The 18,287-nt window shown below is 44.3% G+C and overlaps 1 protein-coding gene across 1 annotated transcript in view; it reads right to left on the reverse strand.

Annotated features, from left to right (window-relative positions):
- Positions 1 to 18,287, reverse strand: part of LOC137891619 (intermembrane lipid transfer protein VPS13B-like) — a 333,991-nt gene that overhangs the window by 264,355 nt on the left and 51,349 nt on the right. Inside the window, exons 14-16 of the mRNA XM_068736332.1 lie at positions 17,870 to 18,039; positions 17,444 to 17,638; positions 13,934 to 14,058 (exon numbers count right to left, since the gene is read on the reverse strand). Of these exons, the coding sequence (XP_068592433.1) occupies positions 13,934 to 14,058; positions 17,444 to 17,638; positions 17,870 to 18,039 (490 nt within the window). The remainder of the gene's footprint in view (positions 1 to 13,933; positions 14,059 to 17,443; positions 17,639 to 17,869; positions 18,040 to 18,287) is intronic.

The raw sequence follows: 18,287 nt of genomic DNA on the forward strand, positions 1-18,287 counted from the left end.
GATCAGTAGAGTATCCATGTTGGAAACAGAGTCCGTAGCCTGGGGAGCAAAACTCATTAAAAGCATACTTCGACTCTTATATCGTGAAGACCCACCAGAAGCGGGCCCACAAACCATTTAGGATCTGACTCATAATTTAAGAAATCAGGTCCTTGGCTTGAACTTCAGTGCCTCATAGAATAGGCAGTCTGTGACCTCACAGTAGTCCTTTGAGTCAATTTTATTAAAACACAGAGGCCACCAGGAATATGTTAAAAAAGGAAATAAAAATTAGTCAAGCGCTATGAAAAATGAGGTGTTTCAATTTCAGCCAGTGAAATATGCTTTTCTCTGGTGTATTTCAACAACATTAGACCTCATTTCCCCCACCTGTCCCCCTGCTGGTGCCGTGACTGAGTGACGAAGAACTGGACCGGGGCTAGGACAGGCCACTTGGCGGACTTGCTGACTGCTTGGCTACGTCGTTGACAGACGGACTGGCCGGGCACAAAGTCTTTCTGTCCAGTGTCCCTGTCAAAATCAGGCACCAGCAGGGCACGGTGTTGGGGGGGGGGGGGGGGCTCAGCAGAACCACGCCAGCTGTGGGGCTCTCTGCCTCCACCGTTTCCTCTGTGTACATGCTCAGATTTGGACATAGAGCAGGGATGGCAAATAATCTTTAGTCATTAAAATGAATGAGTGGAATCTAAAACTGGAGACGACCCTCGCAAACTATCAGGGATGCAACCGATCCGATACCAGTGTTTATTAATCGGCTGCGTGCCTCAGTGTGTGGAAGTGACGAGGATCATTGTGAGATGTGGAAGGTAACGTCAGGATTGACCTAAACATCGCTTTCATAACTTTGTAAAACTATATATATAATAGATAACTACATATAAATGAATTTACTTAATTGTTATTTATTATTAAAACAAAAAACTTGTGCACCAGCAACTTGATAAAAAAATCTTCAAAATGATTTGGAATTTTGATTTGAACGTTTTTAATAAATTGGACAAAACTTGAACAGGAATTATAATTCTGATACAAAATATGCATCATATGTAAACATAGGGGTGAATCGAATAGATCTGATTTGAGTCAGTATCAGCCCGGTATCTGATATCGGTGCTTCCATACTAAATAATTTTTAATTTGCTCTGAACAAGGCTTAGAGCCATCTAGCACCAGGTTTCACTACCTAAGTCAAAGCTGGCATTTAAACAGCCTATGGGGAACCCGTGTCTGTACCAAACCCCCTTTCACATCACATAGCTGAGATCCATTTGGACCTTTGGTTCTCAGGCTAATCAGCTTCCTGGTCTGGTCCGACTGCGGTCACAGCTATATTTAGACAAATACAGCTGGGGCTCGAGGCCACACACCACAAACACATTAAATGCACACAGACACACGACCACAAATATGCACATACCTGTACAGATACACATGCAATAGCGCTTGCCAACACGCACGCATGCCAACACACATGCTATCACACAAGCGCACGTGCATACACACCTGCGCACGCAAATGTGCAATCCAATAACATAACAGCAGGTTGTTCAGCCAGAGCACGATTAGCTGCAGTAATGAGCCCCCGGCTTACAGGAGAGGGGGGGGGGGGGGGGGGTCTGCAGCTCTAACAACCTGTAAGAGGCTGTGCGTGTAAACTACCCTAAGCATCTATTAGTGACAGAATGCTTGTTCTGCAAACCCAGCAAAAAAGGGAGACGAGAGCAAAAGAAAAATAATAATCAAACCCTGCAGAAAACACGAGCGAGAAGGTTAGAGACCGCAGACCTGCAGGTCATGTGTTATTCTGCAGGTAAAATAATACCTAACATGGAAAGGCTCATTAAAAAAAGCCATTTGGAAAAGCTCCAGAACAAACAGAGGGATAGCAGAACCGGTAGGTTGCTGCTTTGTACTTTCACAGACACAAATAAATGCAGCCTAATTAGAGGCGGCTGGTTGGGGTGTGTGTACAGACAATTAGGTGAGTGTGCGTACATTTACATGTCCGTAATGTGTTGAAACCTTCATATGTTGGCATTGGTGCCGATGTTCTGACAGAGGACGCTACTGAGAAAGCAAGCACGAAGCAAACTACAAAGCCTGTTAACTGCAGGGCCGAATATAGCAGGCAAATCCTTTTTCTTTTCTTTTAGATTGAAGGAATATCGCCAAGAGCAGCTGCTCCTAATGGTTTACACAGCGTCCCAGAATACAAGCGTGAAGCCTGCGCTCAGTTTCCAGAGTGCTCATTTTTGTTATTACTCATATCCTGTATAGTACCAAAAAAAATCTGTTCCCTCACTCTTTCCAAAAAGACAGGAGGTCTGCGAGAGATGTGGAGCAAGGTGTCCGGTCCGTCGGTGGACCTCAGGGGAGAGAGGGAGGCGCACATTCCCCGACACAGGTGGATTCTGTCCACGATGGGAGCTCAACGGGAAAATGAAAGAACTGGAACATAACACCTGGATAAACTGTTAGTGGAAGCACTCAAAAAGATAATGTAGGTTGGATCCGAGGCAGTAAACCAAACAAAAAAGTCAACGAAGCAGTCAATCAATTCCGACCGGCCTCACAATGTGCTACTTTCTCTTGACTTCAACTTATCTGAGTCCACAGCAATGCCGATGTAATCCATTACGGGCTGACATATTTGTCTGATGGATACAACAGAGCCACCGTCTTGGGACCAGTGATAAGTTATCTGGAGTTTCTACGAATCATTCACCGTCACACCCTACCTTAATTATCAATACAAACATTCCCCAACACAAACAGTCAGACAAACCCTCCACCGCCATTGTTTTCCAATTGCAAGAGCTTCTTTGGAGGGAATCGGACTGAAAACGGAGGGAAGGCCAGACTGACAGCTCGTACCTTCTCTTCTTTTTCTTTCTTTGTGGTGTAGATTGATTTGGGGTATTGCAGAATTCCCCCCCGTCTCTCCAAGCCAAGGTCACTGACCCCTCTTGAAAATAACCAGAGTGAGTTATGGGCTGCTCTCAAGTCCCCTCTTTTATCTCACTACAAAAGACTCACTACAGTGTCTCGCAAAGTCTCCAAATGAACATTATAAATCATACAAGCACTTGGCGCTTAAGAACAACACCTAAGTGGCCAACTCGGGGGGGAGGGGAGCATTTTACCACCTGGGTGTCAAGTGGGTTGAATGGCTGGCATTTCAATAACAATGTTATTGTAACATAGAGGAGCCAAGCAAGCGAAAATGATGGAAAAGAAATAATATTAATAAAATGGCACATCCAACTCATTTCTCTTTCTCTGCCATTTCTACTAAGGTTTTTTTTGGAGTCATTTGTTTCATTGGCTATATCATGGGCTGGATGGGGAATGTAACCAGAGCTGAGCCTCCGATACAGACAATGTAGCGAATGTCGCTTTCAGCAGCAGCCACAGATGACTCCCAGGGATCATTCCCACCCAAGTGAGTTTTGAATCCAGCCGAGCTGTAAAAAAAATAAATAAAAAATGCCACCTGAGCAGGTAAAGAAGAGAAGTGATCGATAAAGAGGATTTTCCAAAATTTGGTTGAAGTAGTATTAAAGTTTTGCAGGATTACGCTGGACCTCTTACGTGTGACAGTATTTGCATTCCTTGCTCTGTAAAAGCATCACAGTAACTGGTAGCCATCTTTTAATGACGCCATATATTCTACTTGAACTCGCTTTTTTACAATATATTAACGTCCTGTTGTGTCTTGTTTCTTCATGTATTCTAGTTCAGTGTTGATTTTCCCGCTGTGATTCCGCTGGTGATTACAATTTAATTTGACCTCCCGACCCACAATCCATCAGGACATCATTCTCTAACCTCACCAAAGTCTTTAAAAGCCTGTGCTGGCTCTGGATCTGTGGCCACAGCTCAGAGCTTTGTGGTTCCCCCGGGTCAAAGGTGTTCCATGTGTGCATTTCTCAATCATCAGTCCAGAACAGCCCAAACTCTTCATAGACAGAAACACTCCACTCTCTCTCTCTCTCACACGGCCCTCCCCTTCCTCCCATCTGGAGCACCCCTGACCCAAAACACACACACATGTGCTCACACACACACACACACACACACACACAGACACACATCCATTCTCAGGAGAGGGCTTCATTACACAGGGATTACTAAAAGAAATGTTTTAATCAAGTTGTGCGGACAGCTGCAGACCGCAAGGCGAGAAAATGGCAATGACGTGGTTCATCAGGCGTTAAAGGAAAACACATCAAGAGGCCTGCGTATCGGTGTGTGTGTGTGTGTGTGTGTGTGTGTGTGTGTGTGTGTGTGTGTGTGTGTGTGTGTGTGTGTGTGTGTGTGTGTGTGTGTGCGTGCGTGCGTGCGTGTAGCTTCCTGCCTCTGTCCGACATGTCCAGCTGTGGAGGGCAAGCGGCTCCTTATAAGGACACACAAGAGATAGGAGACCTCTGTCCAGAGACTGTAGACTTAATATGACATTATGCTTTTCAGATATAGACTTTGGTAGGTCCCGTTGCCATAGCAACAAATGCAGCCATCGACGGAAGCACCGGCTGTCTTTTATTCTGATCCAAATAAGTCGTCCTGAGTATTAGACTCAAGGCCTTTGACCTTCACCAGATGGTCATTGCGAAAAGGGAAAGAGACTTTATCTGAGCCTGGTTAAAGAAAATTACTGGGATTTTTCTTTTGGGTGGGGGGGGGCACAGTAACACCAGCGCTCCCTGTGCCTCGTTACACCAACTAGAGATCCTTCCTCGCATCTGGGAAGCGGCGGAGCATCGGCGAGGCACGGTTGGGGAGGAGAGGACAGTGGAATGCACACCGCAGTAGATGATAATCCACTCGGAGCTGATAATCCATCCACCCTTCCCTACTTCCCACTGTTCTCCCTCCCTCAAGCTTCAGTTGCTCAGATGACTAACTCAGGCAGTAATAGAGTCTCTCAGTCCACCGAAAAACATCTACAGCTGCTCCGACATTCACCATCTTGGCCCCGGCTTACACATACATCTCCTGGTAAAGTTCAACAGATATTCCTGGATTGCACGATGGTTGCCTCTTGAGAACGTTACAGCCCATGATTTAGACTTCAGGGCTGAGTTAAAACCGGTGTTGATTTAAGCTACCAAATGACACTTGTAATCATGAGGGCGAGTACACAGCTTCTGCAGCAGAGGGGCTTTCCATCAGAACGGAGACGTCACTCAAACCTGGCGTTCCCTGACGAGGTTTCCTTAATACTGAGGCTCCTCAATACGTCCATTGATCTCCGTCAGCCATGAAACCAAATAAAACTGTCCGACACCAGATGTAGACCACAAAGCTGCCCCAAACACTTTATAGGCCGTGCCACACGGAATATGATGTTTGTACCTTTGCAGCTCACGATCCATGCACTCCCGTGCTTCAGAGTGAAAAGTGGAACCACATTACATCATGTGCCAGTCCGGAGCTTTTAATACACACCTGTTAATACACAAAGCCTGCTTGTTGCAGCTCGCATCAGACAACTTTTTTTCCTTTCTGAAAACACACTGTGTTTCTTCACCAACGGGGAAGGGCCCTGTTTTGGGCTGAATGAGTCCCCCCCGCTGCTCTTATGGCCTCCGAACCACAACTCAGAGCCGAGCAAGACCGCGGCAACCACACGCTGATTTTTAAGGTCATTCAATTACCCCTCCGCCATCACAGCTCACGGTAACCGTAACCCTGCCTACACAGACCGCTCAGTTAAGACCCCGATGAGCAACACAAGTGATTACTTCATTATAAAATCAACACCAATCAAAGTTTGGTTTGAGGGTGAACAACGGTTGACGCAGAGGCTGTGTGTGTGTGTGTGTGTGTGTGTGTGTGTGTGTGTGTGTGTGTGTGTGTGTGTGTGTGTGTGTGTGTGACATCATTCACAAGATCCGTGTCATAAGTCATATAAATGTATACTCGGAGCACAGGGATCGACTTTTCCATTCAGCAGCCACTCCCAAATCAGTTTTCATCGCCCGAAATGATTATTGCGATTCAGCTTGTTAACGATACCGCCTGCCAAAATGGCCAGTGGACAAATGTAACAGCCGCGCTAGATGTTCTCACCGACAAGCGTTCCTTCGTGTACATCTGCTAAATTGGAGCTGGACGTCTGCGGCTCTCCACTGCGGGACACAGAGCGCATTTGTCCTCCTGCGCTTGGCTGTGCTCGGAGACACAGACCAGGAGCAGCTCGCTATGAGTAACTATGAACAGGAGTAATGAGGCATTACAATCACACCAGAAGCCTCGTGCCTCAGATGCCTCAAGCAGCCTTCATAAATCACAACATGAGCTAATCTAGAGTCTAGACTCCCGGTCCAGACAGAGTAATAGACTTCTCAACTTCACATAAAAAAAGAAAAATCCTACAGGTAGTGCTAAAAACCAAAGTAGCCATTGACAACGTAATAATTAGATATCAAGGGAGAACCAACGTTCTTTTCCATTCAGAAACCTTCGCAAGGTCGGCTTTTCGGGGCTATATAACGTGCACCTGTAGCGCCACATGCTTTGAGAAATTAGCCCGCTCAGAAATGGCTGAGCGAGGAACAGGGGCTGCTAAAAACGCCACATAAAAGCTGGCACGGGGCTGAGTTATGACCTGCGAGACGACGAGCCACACTGGAATGCTGCTGCTGGGTTGTTGGTGGGCCCCGGCCTTGGCCCCGCCTCCATGCGCTGTTGCCGTCAGGTGGCCCTTATGTGGTGTGAGGTTAGGTTTTTGGGGAGATCGATGCAGGTGGCACTTCTAACATCCCCCCCCCCCTCCCCCGCACGCGCACACACACACACACACACACACACACACACACACACACACACACACACACACACACAATTTTGTTTTTTTGCAGGCAGCGATTTTATCTGGGATAACAGGTTTAACAGCCGGACCAATTGAGACTCTCTGTGAAGTTGGCGGCCACATACATTGCCTTTCATTAGGGGTAAGTACAGCCTGATGCCTCTCAGCTGCACTTTAATTCAGTGGGAGTGAAAGTTCATTTCTGAGGATTTGGGCTTTCTGCTAACCAAGTGACTGCCCAGTTAGTACATGGTAGCGCACCAAGAGGGGCGGTCTAGAGTAATCTCTCTTTACTATCCCTTACTGCCTCGCTGTGTTTTATTCGTTTATCTATTCCAGCATGTCACTGAAGATTTTATTTGTAATTTATTCATGTGATTAATGTTTAATATTAAATAAAGTGTAGCTAAAATAGTTTTTATTTGCATAAAAAAAGAGCAGGATCCCATAATGTCCCATTTTTGGGACATTATAGCTGATTATATTTGGTGTACAGATAATTAATTAATTCATAACCCAGATGAGCATATTCATTATAAAAAGTATGCCGTTTGTTGTATAAGGCAATAACAGTGAAATACAATATCGAGCAATTGTAACTGTGAAAGAGTTATATTTGTCCACTAATACTTCCATTTTCTTCCACAGGTCTTTGTAGCGCCGGTATTTTACCATAAATGGTGTAGTTGATTCATATTGATTGAAAATATGTAAATTTGTGTTGTGTCCCATGACACTTCATACAGGTATTCATGATCTCCTGAGGGTGAATCCTCCTGACTTTTATGAACCCCGACCTTTCCTCTAGTTGACATTTTTGGCTTTCAGCGAAATATCTTAACAACTTTTGGAGATCCCCTGACTTTACCTCTGGCTCCACCAGCAGGTCAAAGCTTTCCGTTATGTGAAATATGTCGCTGGTTGATTTTTGTACAGATATTCGTAGTTCTGCTGATTATGATTGTACCTCAACTCTTCCTCCTGCGCTTCTCTTAGTCTTAATTTAACCCAAAGGGGCTACAAATATTCTTGTGCAAAAATTGTAAAAAAGAAGGACACAAAAGCCTTTTTAGCTGCATGCATCATGTGGCCGTTCATTAACACTGGAGCTACAACACTAAAGTATGATTTTCCAGATTGGTAAAAGCCCCTTTCAGGATGTAGTTCTTCAGGTGATCAGGGTTATTGATGCTGTTTTTAAAGAAAACCTTATCTCAGTGTCTCAGTTGACACCTTCTGTATAAATGTACCTCCACACCCCGACCTAAGATCTAGTGACAGTGATCAAGTGGACCTCAGCTTACTATTTAACAACAGCTAACACTCACTCTCAGTTATATATTAGCCATTGTGATGCCTGGACACAATGCCACAGGGTGTCAGCCTAGAGAATCAACTTCATTAGAATCAGAACAACCAAAAGACACATTTCAGTTGGTTTTAAAGTTAATCTCTACATAGGCGAAGGAGAAGAAAAGATTGTTGTCGGTGGATGGACAATATCTTGGTTTGGCTATTCCCGTCTTGGATAATATTTTCATTTCTTCAAAATAATGCAAACTGAGGAACCAGAAGGTCGAAATCTGCAATTGCTCTGCAGCAATTACCCTTCCTTAGAATTTCCCTTTTGCTTAAAAACTGAGGAAACAAAGACATTTCAGTCTAATTGGATGTATCCAAGGTCTCACACACGATACCAAACGGCCGGTAAAAGCCGAGGCTGGCAGGGAGAAGATGTCAAGGCGGTGTACTTTCCTCAGCGAAAGCCCCTTTTGCTGCCCACTGAGAGAAGCCGGAGCCTCTGTGGTGAGACTAAAGGAAACATGAGCTGCAGCGTGCGGCGCGGGCCAACTCATCAGGAGACGTGCTGGGTCTCCACAGACGCCCAGTGCCTCTTCAAATCCCCCATGATCACCTGGCAGTCATACACACTTGCTTAAGCATGCCCTGGCTGCAATGGCAATGACAAACATGTTTGTGTAGCAATGTGTGTGTGAGTGAGAGAGAGGGGGGCAGAAGAGAGGGATGCAAAATGTGCGCATGACATCACCTCCCCACCCCAAGCTACCTTTCTCTCCTGTCAGTCATCGTCTACTTTTAATGCAGAGTCCAGAGGGAGGCAAATCCAAAGCTACCTTTTACATTGGTAATGGAAAAAGCTGATCCAATGATCTGCATAACAAAACTACTGGAATCTGAAAAAGAAAGTGGAGAAGGCTTTTTTTTTCCTCAGACGGCTCTCTCCTGCTCCACTACGGTCTCATGCTTCCCACTTTTCTTTCATATTTCCTTAAAAACTTCAAACGCTTGTGGGGCTCTGCTCAGTGTCTGCTCGGAGAACAGAACATGTTGGAAATGGGTGTTGTGGAGTTACATCAGCGCCGAGGAGCACTCCCAAAACAAACATCAAGACAGTGAAATTAAATGCTACCACCTGGTGGAGTGCATCTTTTGGTTTCGCCGCTGACCCAATGTGTCACCTTTGGGAGGCGAACTGTGTGACGGACTGTCAAACACATACTGTGATCAAATGGAGTCTCTACATACATGGGAATCCCACGGCTCAAACGCACTGAGAATACAGTCTGGAATTAAATCTACTAATTCACTGTTCATCCACATTCACGTCAACATACAGAGACACAACTGAGCAAAACTGTGGCAGCTAATATGAAGTAAACTGAAATAAATTCCCTCTCGCGTGAGCAAAAGTCCACTCGCAAAACTTTACCCTGCTCGCTCGCGAAACTTCAACCTGCGAGCGAGCAAGCGCGCCTTTTAGCTGCTCGCTCGCTCGCTCGCAGTTTTTCTTTTTAGCAGTAAGTGGGCGGACCCAGTCTCTACATCTATTGGTTACAATCCTCGTCTTTGGATAGGCCGGATATCACTCTGACACAGACCCCAGGTCTGTTAGAGGTGGTTTTCAATCCGCCACTAAACACTACATCGCAGAATGTTCTACATTTGTCTGACAGGTTTTGTAAACTTTTCAGACTGTAGAGGCTGATGAAATACAAATTATGTTAATAGCGTTTTGAAATACAATAATTAAAAAAGTGTTTCTCTTGTAAATGGAGTCAAGTTGCTCAGATTGGTTTAAATTCTCTCATCATTCTATTACAGACAATGTGTGTTTGATAGTCAAACCTCTGGTGACAAACAGCTCAAAGAAGCTCTTTGATCTTAATTGATTAAAAGATGATGTCATCATATTTAATCATACTGGTGTGTTTACAGAAGAGATATAATGTAGTTGTATATAATATGAGCAACAATTTGGACCCGCTCAAGGATCTGTAGCCAAGATTAGGGACCACTGTTTGTATATTAACTGTTTGCCCAACTTAAATCACTGACAAGTAATTAGTGGATGAAAAAGTATTCAGATCCTTCACTGCAGTAAACGTACTAATACTGATGAAACAATCCATTACGAGTAAATACCTGCATTCAAAACCTTAGTCAAGTATGTTATTATCAGCAAAATGTACTTTAAGTGCAGAAAGTAAAAGTACCTGTGCAGTAAGATGTACATTATTACTGCACAAGTAGTGCAATCTGAAAATCTCTGAAAATTTGAGTCTGTGTCACAGTGATATCCGGTCTATCCAAAGACGAGGATTGTAACCAATAGATGTAGAGATACAATGGAGACAGGGTCCGCCCACTTACTGTCAAAAAGAAAAACTGCGAGCGAGTGAGTGAGCAGCTAAAAGGCTCGCTCGTGAGCAGGTTAAAGTGAAAGTGAAAAGTGAATTTCGCTCGCGGAGTGACGTCAAAGTAATGTCAAAGTAAAACACACGCGCGGCTGTTTGATTTGTGCGCGTAATCTCATTTGCGCTCTCGGATTTTGACAGTGATTTGCCTTCATAAGCTAACCTCAGCAGAGAACATCAGCGCGATAGGAAACAAATCTGTTTATTACTATTCACTTAATACCACTGCTTGTTGTCGCTTGGCACCCTCCACTTCTCCCTCTCCCTCTCATCTCTTCTAACCACCGTCAAAACCTGCTCATCATCATTCTTCCAGGAGCAAACTGTCAGGTTGTGTTGATTGGATTTTGACTGCAGCGACACACGGGTCAGTAAGCAGGACAGGCCATACCTCCCACTTAGACGGAAAAGGGTCAAATATGAGTCACTTTGGCAGGTTCTGAGCTCATAACCCTGCACAAAACACCCAGTCCCATTATCATATGCAGCACAGAGACTGACAGTGAAACAAACAGGCGACTGAAGCGCTTCTAACCTGTCAAAGTGTCGGAAACATCAAGTTAAATCTAAATTGGGGATGAGGAAAATGAGATGAAGTGGAAATAATCCTGTTAAGGGAAGTAGAATTATCTGACGTGTTGACCTAATCTGAGGTATGATCACAATGCCAGATAAACTAACAGATAATCACAAGAAGATAAGGACTCCTGGTGCATACTGGACATACTGTATGCATCAAAAGAGAATAACAGAGGGCTTTCTTAACGTGTCGAGGAGACTCTGTGAGAGCTTGTCGGTGTTATTTCTAAGGGCCGGTCTAGGCTGAGAGAAAAGCCATGGGGGGGTTGGGGGGGCACTGATCTGAAAGGCTCTCAGGAGATGAGAAACATCTAGTGATTGTCAGAAAGAAAAATAACATCCGTTTGACATCTGAATCCACTATTTGAGGCAGGCAGGGCTGAAACAGGGGAGAGCTGAAGATCAAACAAGCAGCTAGCAGTCTCTTATTGGGAGCAGAGAGCACCAGGAACCTGGTTGGGTCTACAGACACACACACACACACACACACACACACACACACACACACACACACACACACACACACACACACCCCATTGAGTGAGGGCCTTGCGGTTCACTGTGTGGCCAGCTAACCGCAGTACAGTAGATGCAATGTTTGCCTGGGGAAGAAGTCAAAACCATCTGCAGGTCTTTGACATGTTTAAATCTAAACTAATGGGGGGAAATGGATTCCCAAGCTAGTGCTCTCGCACAGGTTTCCTGCTTTAACAGGCACTTTGACTGCAAGGTGTGAGAGAGAGGGCACAGGGTGTGTGTGTGTGTGTGTGTGTGTGTGTGTGTGTGTGTGTGTGTGTGTGTGTGTGTGCTTGCATCAAGGGCTTTCCCAGATGATGATTACTGAACACACAGTGAAGGGGTGAATGACGGGAGTTATTTTACTGTATTTCAAAGAGTTCATTTGTTGCTCTAGTCTCCGTCCCAGTCGAGGTTCTGGTGAACGACAGAATCATCCTCTCTACTCATCTTCCACCCTCCTCTCCATTCTCTCACTCTCTGCTTATTCGTCTACTTTTCCATTTTCTCCTCGTTGTCTCCCATTCTCTTTGGATTTTGATAACTTCAACACTTAAAGACTATGGAGCCTTATTCCTCTCCTTTCCCTTCTTGTCCTCCCTTCAACTCCTACCCTCTCTTGGGGGACATCCCCGATGAGTCATCCCCAGTCTGCTAGAAGGACAGGGATATGGCAATATGTTTTTTCATCTCTTTAGACAGCGTTGTATTATTTTCCTCTCCTTGTGTTTCAAACCATGTGAGAAATTGTTGCAGTTGTTACCCGATGACTGTGTTTTTCTGTATTCCCCACTAACCGCTGAAGAAGCGGCTCATCCATCACTTTAAATACCCTTTGATACACTCCCCACAAAAGGCTGCAGTCCTCTTTATGAAGTACAATACGCACACACACACACACACACACACTATATACAAACAAACCAAGCCTGCATATAAACAACATCAAGGACCAATACACAGAGGAGGTTCACACCCATACGTATGTGTCTTTACTGGGTTAAACGGATGGGTGATTGTTGTCTATAATAATGTGCTGCAGGAATGAGACACGGTAATGAGTCGGCATTTTTGCACTTCCTCTTCCCTCGTCTCAAAGTCAATGAGAAGAGAATGTTTTTTTTCGTTAGAGGCCTGAAATAAGGTCCGTGTTTAATACGAGCTAAAGAGATTTTAAGGTTTTGCTCTAGATATTAAAATAGGTCAGTAAATGTATCGCTCTGGTGAATTTTGAAGCTTTTACACGTCTTAAAAAAGGCAGTTGCTAACAAGTGGCTAAATGACACTACAAAACCCAATCACGCCGACTAGTTTATCTTTATGTTGGTGGTGGTGATGCACAGTCATGTGACCGTGGTGCAGTTTGGTTATTGCCTGACGCTAGCTTTATACTGCTGACAATTGTATTTACGCTTCAAAAATCATATAAGTGGTGTTAATTTGTGAGGAGTATCTTGCTGAACAAAAACGTGGAAGTATCATGAACTTGTGTTTGCCACAGAGTTTATTTTCTGCAATAATCCCACTTCCAAATGAAACATGCCATTGGCTTTTTGGCGAGGGAACCAGTGTGATGCTTACTTCCTGGTTGGCATACAAAAGTAGGTCATCCCTTGAATCACTGGATGCCTCCCACAGCTGCTTGTAGAATGTAAATCACCCTTCTGTTTACTGTACTGGGCCAAGTCTCTTTAGCCATCACACAGTGACGAGTACCTTACATATACAGAGTGGACTTTGAGGAATGTGTTGACCTTGATCACCTCGTGCTGCCAGTGATTACCTCAATCAATATGTTACATTGTACAACACCCCACCTAGATATAACTAAATAGGTACAGACTAGTAAGCTTCTCATATATACTGTGCAGTGATGTTTTTTTGGACTCCATCTCAGGATGCATCTGGAGCTCAAACATGTTGGGAATTCTTTACTTGAACCAAACACCCCGGGACCATTTCCTCCGGGAAGATATCACACATTGTGACGTAAAGGTAAAGTACGTGTTAAATGAATAGGATACAAGATTGGGCTTCACGTCTAAAAAGGGGCAGTCCAAATCAAATTATCTGAGGTGACAAATTCCATTTTTGATAGATTTTTCCAGCCCTTGTATATACATAAGTGTTTTGGTGATTTGCTTAGAATTAACAAGAGAAAAAATAGGAGAGTATACTGTTGTTTTTTTCCCCACCATATACCTTTAAATTCATCTGCAGTTACTGAGAGAAGAGATCCTATAATTGATGTTCACATGGGGAACTCTGCCTGCCTCACTCAGAGTTCCATCCATATTAAGTTGCTCACCAGTATGCAGGCATCTGGATCAGCTTCCCGTAGAGTGCAGTGCTGAAGGAAGGGATGATGGGGATGAGAGGCAGGAAACCTCCTGTACTGTCCTGGACCGTCAAGCCTGCCTGGAACCCAAACATCTGGAGAGAGAGAGAGACAGAAAGAAAGGGAGAGGGTGTGAGAAATGGAGGGAGAGAGGGGGGCTGAACTGTTGTGAGCCTGTCTGTCTTCAGCGGACCCGTCGTATCCCAGATCTGCACTCTGTAAGAGTCAGAAGACACGATATTGTCCCCACTGGGAAATAAGTGTTGGACTCAAGTGCAGTACACATGACGTATCATCTTCTCATATAGCTGCCTCTATGAAAATTATGAAAGAGACAACAAAAAGAAGACAGAATCATCTTATCATCCTTGTTTACTGAACAAACAGTTGTCAGCAAGTCCATCTTCCAGTCTGGGAGGGACCATTCAAAATATCTGTATGTTGAATTCAGGCGGCAACCTTCGGTTCTAGCGAGTGAAGCCAATGCAAAAAGAAGTGTGGTTGTATAGAAGTCTATGAGAAAATGACTCTACTTCTCTCTTGATTTATTCCCTCAGTAAACATTGTAAACACAGTTTATGGTCTCAATCTCTAGTTTCAAGTCTTCTTCAATACAGCATGATGTTCATTTAGTAAATTATGGTCCATTTAGAGTCAAACAGACCATAAAGCAGAGTATGCTTTAGGGCGGGCTTACTGTGATTGACAGGTCACCGCTACCAGAGCCGTATATGCGGTCTCTATGTCACTTTCCAAATATGGTCATTTCCGTTCATTGGTAGCAAAAAAAAACATGGCAACGGCCGAACTCGAGGCTTCAAAACGGCAGCCCACAAACCAATGGGTGACGACACGATGACGACATCAACTTCTTCTATACAGTCTGTGGTTGAACCCCTCAAAAAATATGTATGTAAACTACACTTACATTACACCACTGCAGACACGTTTGTGTTTTTCCTGTAAAAGCTTTTCAAGGCAAAGATGACATGGCAGAAGTGACGTATCCACTGCAGCGTGATACAAGGAGGACACACGTAGTCCTGAACACAGTGCGCACAGCTACAGAGCACAGAGGTTTAGGAACACATAACGGACTGAAGTGAAGTGTTCAGAATGACTTTGAGGTTTTCTGTAAGTGTGCACACATACTGTAACAAGTTAAAGCAGCAAGAATTTAAGAAACACTCTTGCTTTCCCTCAATTGACAGCACAGTCACAACACCCCTTCATACGGATCAGATTGATCAGGTCCAGATCAGGTCCAGATCGTGCCAAGACTCCAGCGTCACTGTCGGGTAACATTCACCTATTTTTCCGGGAAGCGTGTGTTGTCGTTTAGTGACATCGTGGCTCATGATCGTATTCTCATTATCTCAGCTCCTGGTGGCCACATTGCCAGACACAGAATGTACTGCAACCTCAATGTTTACATACTGTTAATAGTGAGCATGGTGGATGAAGTCCAGTTTAATATTTGAGGCAGTGGATGATGGCTGGGCCCAGCTGTCCCACATGCAGCTGCTGTATATGCTCAGGGCAGGATCCACTCAATTCCAGCAGAAGGTCTACCAAACCCCTAAGCTGAGCAGACGGCCCAGAGCAGGCGGACACAACCTTGGACCAAACTAAAATGATAATTCATTTTTAAATGGACAACTGGCCTATGGCTAGAATATTACACAACAGAGTAGCATATCAAAATTGAAATGTACGATTGCCAGATAGAGATGTAGACATAATAAAAATCTCACTTTGAAATGCAAGCTTGAGGCCGTATAGCCACGGACCGATTCACTACAGCTTCCTCTGGGAGACCAGATCTCAGCAGCCAAAGACAACTAGTTCTTCAAATAACCCAAGTCTTCAATAATGATCGGTCTGTTTCCTTCTGTTTCCTCCTTGTTGAGCAAGGCTGACATTGAGTTCTTGTCTATAACCACGGAAAAGTGAGACAATGGCTAACCGCTACACTCAGGACAGACACCTTAGCTTTGTCAGCCAGTGTCAATAAAAGACAGATTAAGATAAGCCTTAGATTATACCTGTTTCAAATCACTTCCTGCAGCGGGTGAATTGCGGCCAGAGTGACCTCCACCCCGTCATGATCCCACTGGCAAAATCCAGAGGCGCAATTAGAATCTTGGCAGATCCAGATGCTGATTGGCTGATTGGTCAGAAGAGATCCTTGGCCACTGACCAGGTGACTGTTAACCCCTCAGTGACCCTGTGATAAGGACTACCAGCATGATGTCCGGCAAACATCCTGCCTTAAAAAAAACCAGACCAGGCCAGACTGGGCCACCCCGGATCACCCCAGATCTGTTATCCAGGCTTCCTAAAAGGGGGATTAGCTGTGTTTGCTAAAGCCACCATAGTTCTATATGTACTGCACGGGACATCCTGGCCTTCAAGTCAACTATGAATAGAAAGGTTAAAACGTTATTTCTACTTTATTTATGACTAAAGTCATCAGATATGTCTTTACCTTCACCTGTATTTAAATGAAATACTAACCTTTGGTGTGTATGTAAATAATTCATGCTTTATAGCTATGTATGCAAAATGCTGAGACACATTTAGAGGAGGATCAATGATTTGATCAACTCACAGCGGATTGTCTCATAACTGTCCTTAGGAAACTGCCACAATCAAATTACAGAACAAACTTTACACTAAAGATGGCCTCATCGTATGAGGCAATCTGATGAAAGTATGGGTGACAGAAAATATTGAAGAGTGATTTTAAACCCATTCTCTGACAAACCAAAAGGCCCTATTTGATGTTGTTACTGACTTTAACTGTAATTAACAATGAATTTGATCTCTTGAGCTTGAAACTCAAAACCATAAAAGCAACGCAGTAAGAGGGGAATGTCGACGCTGCACAACACAAGCATGAAGCAGACCAGAGCTGGACTGGTGCTCATCAGAAAGCCCAGCACTGAGCCTTTTATGACCAGGTGAAAAGGGGTCATGCAGGTCAAATGGGGTATTTCAGGGTGAAGTTAAGACTGTGGCCATGCAGACTTTAGGCTGATGTGCAAATTACCCTGTGTGTTTTGTCTTCACTCGAAAGGTGATTAATAAAGAGAAACATGTACAATCAAATGAAATAAATAACACATAAGAGAAACAAAAATGGGTCAGGAAGAAAGAGCATTGGAATACATTTAGTATGAGGGCATGGTCTTGCATCCACTCTTCCATAACTTTTTGCACTGTACATTATCAAATATATAATAGAAGATAATGGAAGAAAGCATACTGTGTTTCATAATGGTTTAAACAGCACAGAACTTTAATAAGAAAACCAAATCAGCAAATGTAAAACCAACGTGAGATGTGCAGGGTCGAACTAGAATCTAGATCTGAATGACCTTTTTGGAAAACATTATTGTGTCGTTTGTCATACGTCCCATTGTTGTCTTCCATGTAGAGAAAGGACAGCTGTGATGTATACAATAGCGTTGTGCTCACCTTGAGGTAGAGGTGTGCATAGCAGTGATGGAGCAGGTTGTCAGAGGGCTGGTTGAGACCGCTGACGGTGCTGACCAGCTCTGGAGCGTACATGGGCACCGAGTGCTCAATGTTCACCCTTTCCACCTGGAACTGCACGGCAGGCAGAGGGCGCACCGGCTGAAACACTGGGATGTTGACCGGCCCCGGTGCAGTCTGGGGGATGGAGGATATGAAAGGGAAAGGGATTAAAAGGGAGAACACATATCGCAGCTGGACTCTCTGACGAGTTCATAAAATTCAACTGAATCTAAAGTTGTGACTGTGTGACTTTTATAATGATGGGTTTAATATGCTGGATTTGATGATTAACTTTTTTACTATGGTACTTCTGTTTCATCAGGAAATGGGAGTTTGTGTAGAAGAATGTAGGTCTGTGTGCACCACCTTGCATCCCATGATGACCGACATTAGTGTGTGAAGGAGGTTGAACTCCGCCATGGAGACGGTCACTGAGACTTGGAGCAGAGTGAGACACGTGAGTCTGGTTGGGATGAACTCCTCTAAGCTTGAGATCTCCTCTGGAGTAGCTGCACCGAGGCTCTCTTCAACCACTTCTACAGAGACAATGGCACAACAGAAAGAAACATGTTAGCTTTGGAACGCATCGCAGAGGCAAAGTGATGGGCGAGGGTGCAGTGTGAGATTGGATATGTCAATCCAAGCACTGGTATGTGACCAGTGGTGCATTCAGGATTTGAGGACTAAAGATTTATTTTTTTAAGAGAGAAAGAGGTTAGCTGTAAAGCACCACATTTCTTTGAGTGGGCGCCTCCCTTCTACGCCTGCAGCATTAAAACAATAA

This window comes from Cebidichthys violaceus, unplaced genomic scaffold (assembly GCF_023349555.1).
Source record: "Cebidichthys violaceus isolate CVI_PGR_0920_01 unplaced genomic scaffold, fCebVio1.0.p SCAF_7, whole genome shotgun sequence".
NCBI classification, from domain to species: Eukaryota; Metazoa; Chordata; class Actinopteri; order Perciformes; family Stichaeidae; genus Cebidichthys; species Cebidichthys violaceus.